A 14,734-nucleotide genomic window follows, 5' to 3' on the forward strand; every position below is an offset into this window, starting at 1 on the left:
TTCATTCTATCTATTCATTCTATCTATCTACAGGAATTTGTTTTGTTTTTTTCTCTGTGTGCACTCAACTTTATTGGCATGCACAAAGAGAAAAAAAAAGCATAAAAGCGCACCAAAAAGGCGGCAAAAACCGCACCAAAATCACACCTAAACATGCGTTTTTGGTGCAGCTTCTTTCCTGCCGTGATGATCAGGTTTTGCTGCAGAAAGAAAATGCAGCCCTGTGTGAACAAGCCCCTACACAGATAACACTTCCCCTGTTCTGCCAATCACTGCATATCTTAGCATTATAACTCCCACTGATCAATAAGGCTATGCTTATCCTGTGGATAGGTGATAACTTTCACTGGAGAACCCCTTTAACCCCTTTACCCCCAAGGGTGGTTTGCACGTTAATGACCGGGCCAATTTTTACAATTCTGACCACTGTCCCTTTATGAGGTTATAACTCTGGAACGCTTCAACAGATCCTGATGATTCTGACATTGTTTTGTCGTGACATAATGTACTTCATGTTAGTGGTAAAATTTATTTGATACTACCTGCGTTTATTTGTGAAAAAAAACGGATATTTGGCGAAATATTTGAACATTTAGCAATTTTCCAACTTTGAATTTTTATGCTCTTAAATCACAGAGATATGTCACACAAAATACTTAATATGTAACATTTCCCACATGTCTACTTTACATCAGCACAATTTTGGAACAATTTTTTTTTTGTTAGGGAGTTATAAGGGTTAAAATTGACCAGCAAGTTCTCATTTTAAAACACCATTTTTTTAGGGACCACATCACATTTGAAGTCACTTTGAGGGGTCTATATGATAGAAAATACCCAAGTGTGACACCATTCTAACAGCTGCACATCTCAAGGTGCTCAAAATCACATTCAAAAAGTTTATTAACCCTTCAGGTGTTTCGCAGGAATTTTTGGAATGTTTAAATAAAAATGAACATTTAACTTTTTTTCACAAAAAATTTACTTCAGCTCCAAGTTATTTTATTTTACCAAGGGTAACAGGAGAAATTGTACCCCAAAAGTTGTTGTAAAATGTGTCCTGAGTACGCTGATACCCCATATGTGGGGGTAAACCACTGTTTGGGTGCATGGCAGAGCTCGGAAGGGAAGGAGCGCCGTTTGACTTTTCAATGCAAAATTGACTGGAATTGAGATAGGACACTATGTCGCGTTTGGAGAGCCCCTGATGTGCCTAAACATTGAAACCCCCCACAAGTGACACCATTTTGGTAACTAGACCCACTAAGGAACTTATCTAGATGTGTGGTGAGCAGTTTGACCCACCAAGTGCTTCACAGAAGTTTATAATGCAGAGCCGTAAAAATAAAAAATCATATTTTTTCACAAAAATGATATTTCGCCCACAATGTTTTATTTTCCCAAAAGTAACAGAAGAAATTGGATCCCAAAAGTTGTTGTGCAATTTGTCCTGAGTACACTGATACCCCATATGTAAGGGTAAGCCACCGTTTGGGCGCAGGGCAGAGCTCGAAAGGGAAGGAGCGCCATTTGACTTTTCAATGCAAAATTGACTGGAATTGAGATAGGACACCATGTCGCGTTTGGAGAGCCCCTGATGTGCCTAAACATTGAAACCCCCACAAGTGACACCATTTTGGTAACTAGACCCCCTAAGGAACTTATCTAGATGTGTGGTGAGCACTTTGACCCACCAAGTGCTTCACAGAAGTTTATAATGTAGAGCCGTAAAAATAAAAAATCATTTTTTTCACAAAAATGATCTTTTTGCCTCCAATTTTTTATTTTTCCAAGTGTAACAGAAGAAACTGGAACCCAAAAGTTGTTGTGCAAGTTGTCCTGAGTACGCTGATACCCCATATGTGGGGGTAAACCACTGTTTGGGCGCATGGCAGAGCTTGGAAGGGAAGGAGAGCCGTTTGACTTTTCAATGCAAAATTGACTGGAATTGAGATAGGACACCATGTCGCGTTTGGAGAGCCCCTGATGTGCCTAAACATTGAAACCCCCACAAGTGACACCATTTTGGAAAGTAGACCCCCTAAGGAACTTATCTAGATGTGTTGTGAGAACTTCGACCCCCCCAAGTGTTTCACTACAGTTTATAACGCAGAGCCGTGAAAATTATTTTGTAGCCCCCAGTTCTGTATTTTCCCAAGGGTAACAGGAGAAATTGGACCACAAAAGTTGTTGTCCAATTTGTCCCGAGTACGCTCATACCCCATATGAGGGGGGAACCACCGTTTGGGCGCATGGCAGGGCTCGGAAGGGAAGGAGCGCCGTTTGGAATGCAGACTTAGATGGATTGGTCTGTAGGCGTCACGTTGCATTTGCAGAGCCCCTGATGTACCTAAACAGTAGAAACCCCCCTCAAAAGACCCCATATTGGAAACTAGACCCCCCAAGGAACTTATCTAGATGTGTTGTGAGAAATTTGAACCTCCAAGTGTTTCACAACAGTTTATAACGCAGAGCCGTGAAAATAAAAAATCCTTTTTTTTCCCACGAAAACTACTTTTTAGCCCCCAATTTTGTATTTTCCCAAAGGTAATAGGAGAAATTGGACCCCAAAAGTTGTTGTCCAATTTGTCCTGAGTACGCTGATACCCCATATGTTGGGGTAAACCCCTGTTTGGGTGCACGGGAGAGGTCGGCAGGGAATGAGCACTGTTTTACTTTTTCAACGCAGAATTGGCTGGAATTGAGATTGGACGCCATGTCGGGTTTGGAGCCCTTGATGTGCCTAAACAGTGGAAACCCCCCAGTTCTAACTGAAACCCTAACCCTAATCCCAACCATAACCCTAACAACACCCCCTTACCTGTCATGATCCCAATGGCAGGGGATCACTAAAGGACAAGCACAGATACAAACAAGCTCTAGGGCGATGGAACCTGAGCTGACCGCGACCCTGAACCTAACACACAAATAAAAGTAGCCGGGGAACGTGCCTACGATGATCCTAGACGTCTCGCTCCAGCCGAAGATCTAACTTCCCCTATTAGATGAAACACAGACCTCTCTTGCCTCCAGAGAAATATCCCACAGAAATAGCAGCCCCCCACATATAATGATGGTGAAATGAGAGGAAAGCACATACGCAGTATGAAAACAGTTTCAGCAAAATGAGGCCCGCTAAAGCTAGATAGCAGAGGATACAAAAGTGAACTGCGCGGTCAGCGAAAAACCCTTCAAAAAACCATCCTGAAATTACTTGAACTCATGTGCCAACTCATGGTACATGAGGAGCAATTTCAGCCCACTAGAGCAACCAGCAGCAATAATCACATATCTGCAGGCTGGACTAAAAACCAAATAAAGCAAAACACCAAAACAGGAAAATCCAAACTTAGCTTGACCAGAAGATTCTAGGAGCAGGGAGCAGAGGTAACAAGACACACTGGATACATTGATAACCGGCGAGGAAATGCCAGCAAAGCCAGGTTAAATAGGAAACTCCCATATCCTGATGGAACAGGTGGAACCCAGAGACCCAGGAAAGACAAGTCACCCAGTACCATCAGTAACCACCAGAGGGAGCCCAAAAACAGAACTCACAACAGTACCCCCCCCTTGAGGAGGGGTCACCGAACCCTCACGAGAACCACCAGGGCGACCAGGATGAGCCCTATGAAAAGCGCGAACCAAATCATCAGCATGAACATCCGAGGCAACCACCCAAGAATTATCCTCCTGACCATAACCCTTCCACTTGACCAAATACTGGAGTTTCCGTCTGGAAACACGAGAATCCAAGATCTTCTCCACAACATACTCCAATTCTCCCTCCACCAGCACTGGAGCAGGAGGCTCAAGCGAAGGAACAACAGGTACCTCATACTTCCGCAACAACGACCGATGGAATACATTATGAATAGCAAACGATGCCGGGAGATCCAAACGAAACGACACAGGGTTAAGAATTTCCAAGATCCTATAGGGACCGATGAACCGAGGCTTGAACTTAGGAGAAGAGACCTTCATAGGAACAAAACAAGAAGACAACCACACCAAGTCCCCAACAAGAAGTCGAGGACCCACGCGGCGACGGCGATTAGCAAACTGCTGAGCCTTCTCCTGGGACAACTTCAAATTGTCCAACACATGACTCCAAATCCGATGCAACCTATCCACCACCATGTCCACTCCAGGACAATCAGAAGGTTCCACCTGACCAGAGGAAAAACGAGGATGAAACCCCGAATTACAAAAGAAAGGAGAAACCAAGGTAGCAGAACTAGCCCGATTATTAAGGGCAAACTCGGTCAGCGGCAAAAAGGTAACCCAGTCATCCTGATCAGCAGAAACAAAACACCTTAAATAAGTTTCCAAGGTCTGATTAGTTCGTTCAGTCTGGCCATTCGTCTGAGGATGGAATGCAGACGAAAAGGACAAATCAATGCCCATCTTAGCACAGAACGTCCGCCAAAATCTAGACACAAACTGGGATCCCCTGTCAGAAACGATGTTCTCAGGAATCCCATGCAAACGAACCACATTCTGAAAAAACAGAGGGACCAACTCAGAGGAGGAAGGTAACTTAGGCAAGGGTACCAGATGAACCATTTTAGAAAAGCGATCACACACAACCCAGATGACGGACATTTTTTGAGAGACAGGGAGATCCGAAATAAAGTCCATGGAAATGTGCGTCCAAGGCCTCTTCGGGATAGGCAAAGGTGACAACAATCCACTGGCCCGAGAACAGCAAGGCTTAGCCCGAGCACAAACCTCACAAGACTGCACAAAAGAACGCACATCCCTCGACAAGGAAGGCCACCAAAAAGACCTGGCCACCAAGTCTCTTGTACCAAATATTCCAGGATGACCTGCCAATGCAGAAGAATGGACCTCGGAGATGACTCTACTGGTCCAATTATCCGGAACAAACAGTCTCTCAGGCGGACAACGATCAGGTTTATCCGCCTGGAACTCCTGCAAAGCACGTCGCAAGTCTGGGGAGACAGCAGACAAAATCACCCCATCCCTAAGGATACCAGAGGGCTCAGAATTTCCAAGGGAGTCAGGCACAAAACTCCTAGAAAGAGCATCCGCCGGGGAAGTAGATAAAATAAAAGTAGCCGGGGAACGTGCCTACGATGATCCTAGACGTCTCGCTCCAGCCGAAGATCTAACTTCCCCTATTAGAAGAAACACAGACCTCTCTTGCCTCCAGAGAAATACCCCACAGAAATAGCAGCCCCCCACGTATAATGACGGTGAAATGAGAGGAAAGCACATACGCAGTATGAAAACAGTTTCAGCAAAATGAGGCCCGCTAAAGCTAGATAGCAGAGGATACAAAAGTGAACTGCGCGGTCAGCGAAAAACCCTTCAAAAAACCATCCTGAAATTACTTGAACTCATGTGCCAACTCATGGTACATGAGGAGCAATTTCAGCCCACTAGAGCAACCAGCAGCAATAATCACATATCTGCAGGCTGGACTAAAAACCAAATAAAGCAAAACACCAAAACAGGAAAATCCAAACTTAGCTTGACCAGAAGATTCTAGGAGCAGGGAGCAGAGGTAACAAGACACACTGGATACATTGATAACCGGCGAGGAAATGCCAGCAAAGCCAGGTTAAATAGGAAACTCCCATATCCTGATGGAACAGGTGGAACCCAGAGACCCAGGAAAGACAAGTCACCCAGTACCATCAGTAACCACCAGAGGGAGCCCAAAAACAGAACTCACAACACTTACCCTAATCCCAACCGTAAATGTAATCCAAACCCTAACTTTAGCCCCAACCCTAACTTGAGCCCCAGCCCTACCTTTAGCCCCAACCCTAACCCTAACTTTAGCCCCAACCCTAACTTTAGCCCCAACCCTAACCCTAATGGGAAAATGGAAATAAATAAATTTTTTAACATTTTATTATTTTTCCCTAACTAAGGGGGTGATGAAGGGGGGTTTGATTTACTTTTATAGTGGGTTTTTTAGCGGATTTTTATGTTTGGCGGCCGTCACACACTAAAAGACGCTTTTTATTGCAAAAAATAGTTTTTTCATCTCCACATTTTGAAAGTTATAATTTTTCCATATCTTGGTCCACAGAGTCATGTGAGGTTTTGTTTTTTGTGGGATGAGTTGATGTTTTTATTGGTACCAGTTTCGGGCACGTGACATTGTTTGATCGCTTTTATTCTGATTTTTGTGAGGTAGAATGAACAAAAACCAGCTAGTCATGAATTTCTTTTGGGGGGGCGTTTATACCGTTCAACGTTGTTAAGGTTGGCGGAACGCACCGAATATAGATTTATTATTAGTAGTAGTAGGTTCGTTCGCAACCCGGGATCCACCGTGCAGGAAAGAACCTGCTGCTAGATATGGTGATACAATATAGTACTATAAACAAACTCTGTTACTTCACAGAGTCTGTTAGGAAAGAGAACGCTGTGCCCTGTTTAGCTCACAGAGGAACAGAGCTACTTAATAGAGCAGTTAGTGGTCATGCAGTCAAATGCAAACACGCAGCTCCTCTCCGGTAGAGCTGGAATTCTAATGGCTATATGCCAGCCCTGAATCCACTCACATGAAACTCCTCGCCGGAAGTGCCAGCATTCTAGAAACTTATTTCAGCCGGGTCCCTGAATACACACACACGAAACTCCTTGCCGGAGGTGCCAGCATTCTAGGGGCTTATTTCAGCCGGGTCCCTGACTGCATACAAACACGACCACACTGGCGTAGAGCTCATACATAAATTGACACTAGCGCATGGCCGGGCAGTCATGCGAACCTTTTATAGCTGCAGCATGTACAGGACCTTCCCAGAAGGACCAATGGGAAGCTGCCACAGAAGTTGAGCACCTTCAGGACCTTCATGGAGGACCAATGGAAATTGCTGCAGTATCTGAGCATGTGACCCTCGATCTCAAACGAGATATCTTGCCCTGGGCATACTCAGAAGGGGAAAAGCAGGACTTAAGGCCCCGTCACACTGAACGACGCAGCAGCGATCCCGACAACGATACGACCTGTCCGGGATCGTTGCTGCGTCGCTATGAGATCGCTGGTGAGATGTCAAACAGAGCGATCTTCCCAACGACGCAGCAGCGATGCGGCGACCTGTAGCGACCTGTACAACGACATCGTTGGTCGTTGTGACCCTGTCACATGGCTGCTATGATAACGATACAGACCTCGATGAGGGACGTCTTGTGTGACGTTGTAGTCACACAGGCGTGCCTTTGTGTTGCCTTTTCCGCCCCCATTCAGTTAATTCGTGGTCGCTACTGCGTTCTGATTGGTCGGCGGCCTAGCCATATGAGGCGACACGATAGCTCTTCCGTCCTTTGTTCCTGAGCGCGTGGTGGTGGATTGCAGATCGTTATAGAGTTCTCCGGCCTGCGACTTCTAGCGCGTGGTGGTGGATTGCAGATCGTTGTAGAGTTCTCCGTCCTGCGACTTCTATTCGTTTCTATTCTTCAACGGTTCTTCGGATATCTATACTTTGTGCACGGTAGGTATCGTTTGGGGTCTCAAATGCGTTTCCATTCCCTTTCCATTCCCTTGGCACCTATTATTCTTATATTTTTGCTCTGGAAGGAGGGAGGGAGTGCTTTGTTGGTATCTGTGTATATATATTTTAGCACATGGAGCCATTTTAAGTAGTCTCGTGGGCACAGATAGGGTTACTAGGCCTTATTTTTTAAATAATAAATTTGGCTCTATGCCGGTTCCATTTGCATGGCAGGGGTACACAGCCTGCACTGGTGTGGTCAGTGGAGGACTATTGGAAGGAGGGACTGCAGACTGGCTGAGATTATTAGCAGTCCAGGCGAAGTGTTCTCTATTTTACATTCACAGTAGTGTGGCTCATACATAACTCTTTTGAAATTCAAAATGTTGTTTAAAATTTTCCATATATGCTCACTGTATGCTATTCTTTCTTTCAGATGTCTTTCAATACCGAGGAGTTTGTTCGGGAATTGATTGAGATGTATAGATCCCTGCCCTGCCTTTGGCAGATTAAATCCGCTGAGTACAGCAACAGAAACAAGAAGAGGGAGGCTTTTGCCAAACTTGTTGCTCTGTTTCAGCAGCATAACCCCAGCGAGAAGGTGGATGAAAGTGTAGTCCGAAAAAAGATCCAGGGTCTAAGAACAGTTTATAAAAAGGAGCTCAACAAGGTGGTGAGGTCAATGAAGTCTGGTGCCGCCACAGACGAGGTATATGTGCCATCGTTATGGTACTTTGACTTACTTGGCTTCACCCGTGACCAGGAGCTCCCGCGTACAATGGCATCTTCAATGCGGCAGACCCTGGATGAAGACCCTGTGATCACGACTGACACCCCTGTTGGAGATGTAAGTACCTTCTTTGCTTGCTTCCCTGTAAAAAGCTTTAAAACTTGGTCTCTCATGCCATAGTCGAGTAGAAAATAGTAACTAAGTTTTTTCCTCTTTTATTATGCTGCATTTTATCCAAGTTATCCCTTCCACTTCAGATAAGTGCAATCCTTAACTTTTTGACCCCACTCAGTGCTCATACGGTTGAATTAAAAAAAATCCTATCCTGTACTACTAGTTCCTCCACTTATTTACTTCTAAATTTTCTGTTCCTGCAGCAAAATCGCCATGATGATCAATCCACCCCGACCGGTGACAACCTGCTGGGACATGAACCAAGCCGGGTGGATGCTAATGAGGGGTCTATTGAAGACCCTGCACCCTCAACCCCCAACACAGCTTATTTACCACGTCGGATGAAGAATGGTCATAAAAAAAAAGGACACAGTGTCGCCATCGACAGAGTTGGTCACTTTGGCCAAGCAAATGTTGAGCCAGCAGACCAACAGTACAGGGGACAGCTTCGCCAACTTTGCCGTTGACCGGCTAGGGAAGCTGCAAGCCGCACAAAGAATCCATGCCGAGAGGGTGATATTTGAAACTTTAAGTAAAGCGGCAGCTGGACAGCTCGATGAAAGTTCAAGTGTGCACAGTTTTATGGAACGTGATCCGTGTTCATGGCAGCAAATGAATGAAACACCTCAGGCAATGCATGGCACACCAGCACACCGTCATAGATCTCATCTGAACATGCCACTTGCCCTTCCACCACAATATCCCCGGTTTTCCCATTCTTTTCTTGGGCAATTATCATCTCCGCCCAGCCAAGGATTTTTGAATGGTGAAAACCAGTATGAAGAATTATAGTTCCATTAAATAATTTGGGTTATAAGTATAATTGTTGTATAGTTTAGTTATTTGATATTAAAGAGTTAAATTTAAATGTTACTTTATGTTAAAAATTGTTATAAATAAAAAATTTTTGATAATTCAAAACTTGCAGCCTGCTTTACTGAATTCAGCATATAGTTATTAGCAGGTCTAGTAGGTAGGGTTATGTGCTGGGTGCATGTATACAGATGCATACATATAATGAGTGTTCGTGATGGAATTTGTTTGTTGTTTTTAACAAAGCGTACACTTCAGGGGATATTAAATTTTTTTTTTTTATAAACAATATTAACAACCAACATCCTAATAAAACTTTGAACAAAAGCATCAACATAACAAAAAAAAAAAATTAATGGCTGCCGCTCTGCTGTTGTGCAGCCACAAAACGATCCAGCATCACTCCGTGCTGTTTGACTTGCTCAGCCAGTGTCCCCTGTGTCGCCATCATCCTCCTGTGTGATGCCTGGAGGTCCTCTAATGTTGGGATTTCTATGGAGGGAATGGTAAAACTTAGTTTTGTACATGCATCAAACTATCATGTACGTGTTTGTTATTTAACACTTACGGTTTTCGGGTAAATCGGGTGAGGAAGAACTAAGGGACCACCCGGATCCTCTGGCATCACCGCCTAGGGAAAGATACAACACTTGATAGTACACGACAGTCCTATCCTTTACGAGTTGTATGGACCTATTTTTTAGTGCAATAATTACCGGGGGACATGACTTCACCCATGTCACGGAGTGATGCTGGCGACCCTGTTGGTGACGAGCCTGTCGTTGACTCCTGCTGGGGCTCCGGGTCTGCTGGTGCTGGAGGGAAAAAAAAAATTATTACATTATTACATATGAGGCGTGCGGAGCCGAGCCTGGTGTGTGTACAAGGCGTGCGGAGCCGAGCCTGGTGTGTACGAGGCGTGCGGAGCCGAGCCTGGTGTGTACGAGGCGTGCGGAGCCGAGCCTGGTGTGTACGAGGCGTGCGGAGCCGAGCCTGGTGTGTGTACGAGGCGTGCGGAGCCGAGCCTGGTGTGTACGAGGCGTGCGGAGCCGAGCCTGGTGTGTACGAGGCGTGCGGAGCCGAGTCTGGTGTGTGTACGAGGCGTGCGGAGCCGAGCCTGGTGTGTACGAGGCGTGCGGAGCCGAGCCTGGTGTGTGTACGAGGCGTGCGGAGCCGAGCCTGGTGTGTGTACGAGGCGTGCGGAGCCGAGCCTGGTGTGTGTACGAGGCGTGCGGAGCAACACTCACCACGATGTGGAAGGCTCTGTGACCGGATGCTGGCTAGGCGCTCACTGGACCTGTACTGCAGATCCGCCAGCTTCTTCCGGATCTGGGTACTGGAGCGCTGCACCCCAAATCTCTGGTCTAGGCCCCAACTGATCCTCCGCAGCACAGCCTGCTTATGGAGGACGGGATGCTCTTGGTGATTCTGACACCCATAATCACGGGCATCTAATTCAGTTATGAGGTAACGCACTTCTGCGTCACCCCAAGGCGTTGCACGACGCCTGGCCGCCATTTTGCCGCCACTAGTGAAAAGCAAGGCCACAGCACTGTCCTTTCACCCGCCCACAACGCATCAGCGCCGTAAACCACGCCCACGACGCATCAACGTCACCGCTATTTTTATAGACGACGCTGCTGCGTTCGCGGTCTGTATTGTAATCTCCAGGTCACAACGAAGACGCTACTGCGTTCTGAATGTGACGCATTCTCAATACAACGTCTCCGGTTGCACTGGTAGACTGGAGTGTTGGTGGTTTCATGTATGGATATGTATTAACCCCTTCCCGACCTGTGACACAGCGTATGCGTCGTGAAAGTCGGTGCCAATTCGACCAGTGACGCATATGCTGTGTCACAGAATGATCGCGTCCTTTTAGATCGGGTGAAAGGGTTAACTCCCATTACACCCGATCTGCAGTGACAGGGGGAGTGGTAGTTTAGCCCATGTTATTTATTTTGTGTCACATAACTCTCTGGTTTAACAAAATAAAAATTCAAAATGTGAAAATTGTGAAATTTTTGAAATTTTTTATAAATTTTCATTTTTATCACACATAAACGCAAAATTTATTGACCTAAATTTACCACTAACATGAAGCCCAATATGTCACGAAAAAAACAAAATCAGAACCGCTAGGATCCGTTGAAGCGTTCCAGAGTTATTACCTCATAATGGGACACTGGTCAGAATTGCAAAAAACGGCAAGGTCTTTAAGGTCAAAATAGGCTGGGTCACGAAGGGGTTAATGTTTAGGTAGGTGTTTAGATTTGTATGTATGTGAGTATGTATGTGTATATGTAGGTATCTGTGTAGATTTCAATGTTGATGTATATGGATGTATCAGTATACATAGGAATACATGTATGTATATACGGGCCCTTACTGCAGAAAGAATGAGAAACAAAGCTTTTTCAAAGTAAAACAAACAGTTTATTAGACAGATCAGTGCAACAGTGTATAAATGTCAGTAGTAGCCCACTATAAGTTCTGATGCTGCCAAGTAACAGCACCAGGACCGTTAAAATATTGGCAGTAGTTGTCTCGGCAGGTCTTCGCATCGTGGGTGTTTCTGCCAGGTAACAATGGTTGAAGGCCTGCAATTGCGGGATCATTTGCGCGCCATTCACCGAGCTGCACTTCCCCATTTAATAGGCCCACAGAGTCCATGAATCCAGGAGGACTATACACCAAAGCATCGCGACGGCGAAGGAAGTTGTGAAGCACACAACAAGCCAAAACAACAGAGTCTATCGATTCAAGCTTCATGTTAATAGGCGTGTGGAAAACTCTGAAGCGATTGGCCATGATATCGAAGAAGGCATTTTCTACAACCCGACGTGCCCTTGACAAACGGTAATTGAAAATTCTTCTTTCCTCTGTTAGATTTTTTTGGGGGAACGGTTTGATAAGATTGGGATGAAGCGGGAAGGCCTCATCACCGACAAAAACAAAATTAAGGTTGCCTCTAGTCTCGGAGTTGGGAGGCAAGTGAAGGTCATAGTTGTTCAAACGCTCTCCAAAGAGTGTGTGCTCTAAAACGCCACCATCGGAAACCCTTCCATTCATGCCATCATCTACATTTATAAATTCATAATTCGCGTTAACAAGGGCCATCAGGATGATGCTGAAATAGCCCTTATAATTAAAGAAGTAGGATCCGCTGTTCGGTGGTTGAGTGATCCGGACATGTTTCCCGTCCAAAGCCCCACCACAGTTTGGGAACTGCCAAAGCTGCTCAAAATCGGAGGCAATCTTTTTCCATTCCTCCTCCGTGTTGGGAAACTGCATGTAGCTACGTAGACTGTGGAAAATCGCATCACATGTCTCTGGAATTAGAACGCTGAGCAGGGTCCTTGAAATGGCTGAAGAAAAATGCAAGTCTTGCAGCGAGCGCCCGGTGGCCAGGAATCGCAGCGTGACTGCCAATCTTTCATCGGCCGGGATGGCAGCACGCATCACTGTATCCTTCCGTTGAATCAGTGGAGTAATTCTTTCCAGTAAATGTTTGAAGGATTCCTCAGACATCCGCAGATAGTTGCGGAAATCATGAGGATTGTTATCCTGAAGCTCTCTTACAAGTTGCATGTGGGACAAATCAGACCTCTTCTGCAGCCATTCTCTGGTCCACATGCGACGCTTTCGTTTAGAACGCCTCTCTTGCATCCGGGCCTCATCTTGACGCCGAGCTTCCTCAACCAGCAATGCAGCAAACACAACAGCACACTGCGCATTGTTCATGATGCTGCACACTGAAACACATAAAAGAAAAAGAAGATAAATTTAATAAATAAAAAAAAAATTCAATTACGTTACCATGCATTACAGAAAAGACCCCCTAAAATATCAGCCCGTGTAAAAGTATATCTACACAGATAGCAGACAAGCCCTCACTCCATCCCTCCACAGCAATGATAGCAGGAAATTATCTTTAGTTTCCCTGTATAAAAGTTTAGGGGAAAATGAAAACGCACTTGCGACCCCAAATACATACCATACACAATGTATAAGTTGTCAGAAGAATCCTTGCAGAACAGATTATCGAAATGGAAGAGGAGTCGCAGGCCGGAGAACTCTACAACGTTCTGCAATCCACCACGCGCTCAGGAACAAAGGACGGAAGGGCTATTATGTGTCGCCTTAAAGCATGGCCGCAAACCAATCAGAACGCAGTAGCGACCACCAATCGGAACAGAATGGGCGCGGAAAAGGCAACGCAAATGCACGCCTACATGTCGGTGTCTGAGTCGTCAATGAGGTCGTTGGTAGGTGTCAAACAAAGCGATGTGTGTTCCCCAGCGGTACCTCAACGATCGAAAAATGGCCCAGGCCATTCCGACATGACCAGCGATCTCACAGCAGGGGCCTGATCGCTGCTACGTGTCACATATAGCGAGATCGCTAGCGAGATCGCTGTTGCGTCACAAAACTTGTGACTCAGCAGCGATCTCGCTAGCGATCTCGCTATGTGTGACGGGGCCTTTATTAGTCTCAAAAGTGTCTACTCATCGCTGCCCAGCACTGGCTTCAATAGCAGAATCTGGAAAAGCAGCAGCAACCCTTTGCACAAAGTGAGACTGAGCAAGACGCTGGGACTGTTCAGCAGAATAAGAATGGGAGACCGTAGCGGAGATGGCCTTAGATTCCCCCTGTGCAGAGGCGGGAACTCGACCCCTAACATTACCCCCCCATGGCCTCCCCTCCTGGACCTCGCCACGCTCAAAGGCAGGCACCCGACCCGATCCTATAAAAGTGAAGGTCGCTCAACCCTATTGATCACTAAATATCAGCTTTCTGTTTACTGTTAAAGTAGTATCTATTTCATGTTTTTTTTTTTTTAGTATCTACTTTATTGAATATTTTTTATAGGATACATTTTACTGAATATTAGCTTTCTTTTTTATTAACTATGTTAAGGACAAGAATAATAAAATCTTTACAAAATATGATTTAAAAGTTGCCCAATAAATGGATATGTATGGGGTATTATGTCATGACTCCACCATTGCTCCGGTTTGTTGTAGAGTGTCCAATTATCTTCTGAAAAATATTTAGAATTGAGAGTCCTCAGTGGTTGATACCTTTTAATGGCTAACTGAAAAGATGGTAACAAATTGCAAGCTTTCGAGACTACACAGGTCTACTTCACCATTTACTGGCTAAGGCTACGTTCACATTAGCGTTAAGCTAATGTGCGTCGGGTTTGCGCCGGCGACGCATGCGTCATGCGCCCCTATACTTAACATGGGGGACGCATGCGTTTTTTTGTTGTTGCGTTGTGCGACGCATGCGTCTTTTTTGCCGCAAGCGTCGGACCAAGAAAACGCAACAAGTTGCATTTTTCTTGCGTCCGATTTTCGGCAAAAACCGACGCATGCATCGCAAAACGCAGCGTTTTTGCGTGTGTTTTGCCGCGTTTTTGCGTGCGTTGTGCGTTGCGTCGCACAACGCTAGTGTGAACATAGCCTAACACGGTACCAAGATATATTTCTTTTCTGTATCAATCATCTTCTGGTAATATGAGAAATTATGATTGTAGTGG

General features: G+C 45.5%; 1 protein-coding gene across 1 annotated transcript in view; it reads right to left on the bottom strand.

Moving 5' to 3' along the window:
- Positions 1 to 11,673: 11,673 nt before the first annotated feature.
- LOC138671655 (uncharacterized) overlaps positions 11,674 to 14,734 on the bottom strand; it is an 88,565-nt gene continuing 85,504 nt past the window's right edge. The window contains exon 2 of the mRNA XM_069759826.1: positions 11,674 to 12,944. Coding sequence (XP_069615927.1) covers positions 11,674 to 12,933 — 1,260 coding nt within the window. The 5' untranslated portion in view covers positions 12,934 to 12,944. The remainder of the gene's footprint in view (positions 12,945 to 14,734) is intronic.

This window comes from Ranitomeya imitator, chromosome 3 (assembly GCF_032444005.1).
Source record: "Ranitomeya imitator isolate aRanImi1 chromosome 3, aRanImi1.pri, whole genome shotgun sequence".
Lineage (NCBI taxonomy): Eukaryota > Metazoa > Chordata > Amphibia > Anura > Dendrobatidae > Ranitomeya > Ranitomeya imitator.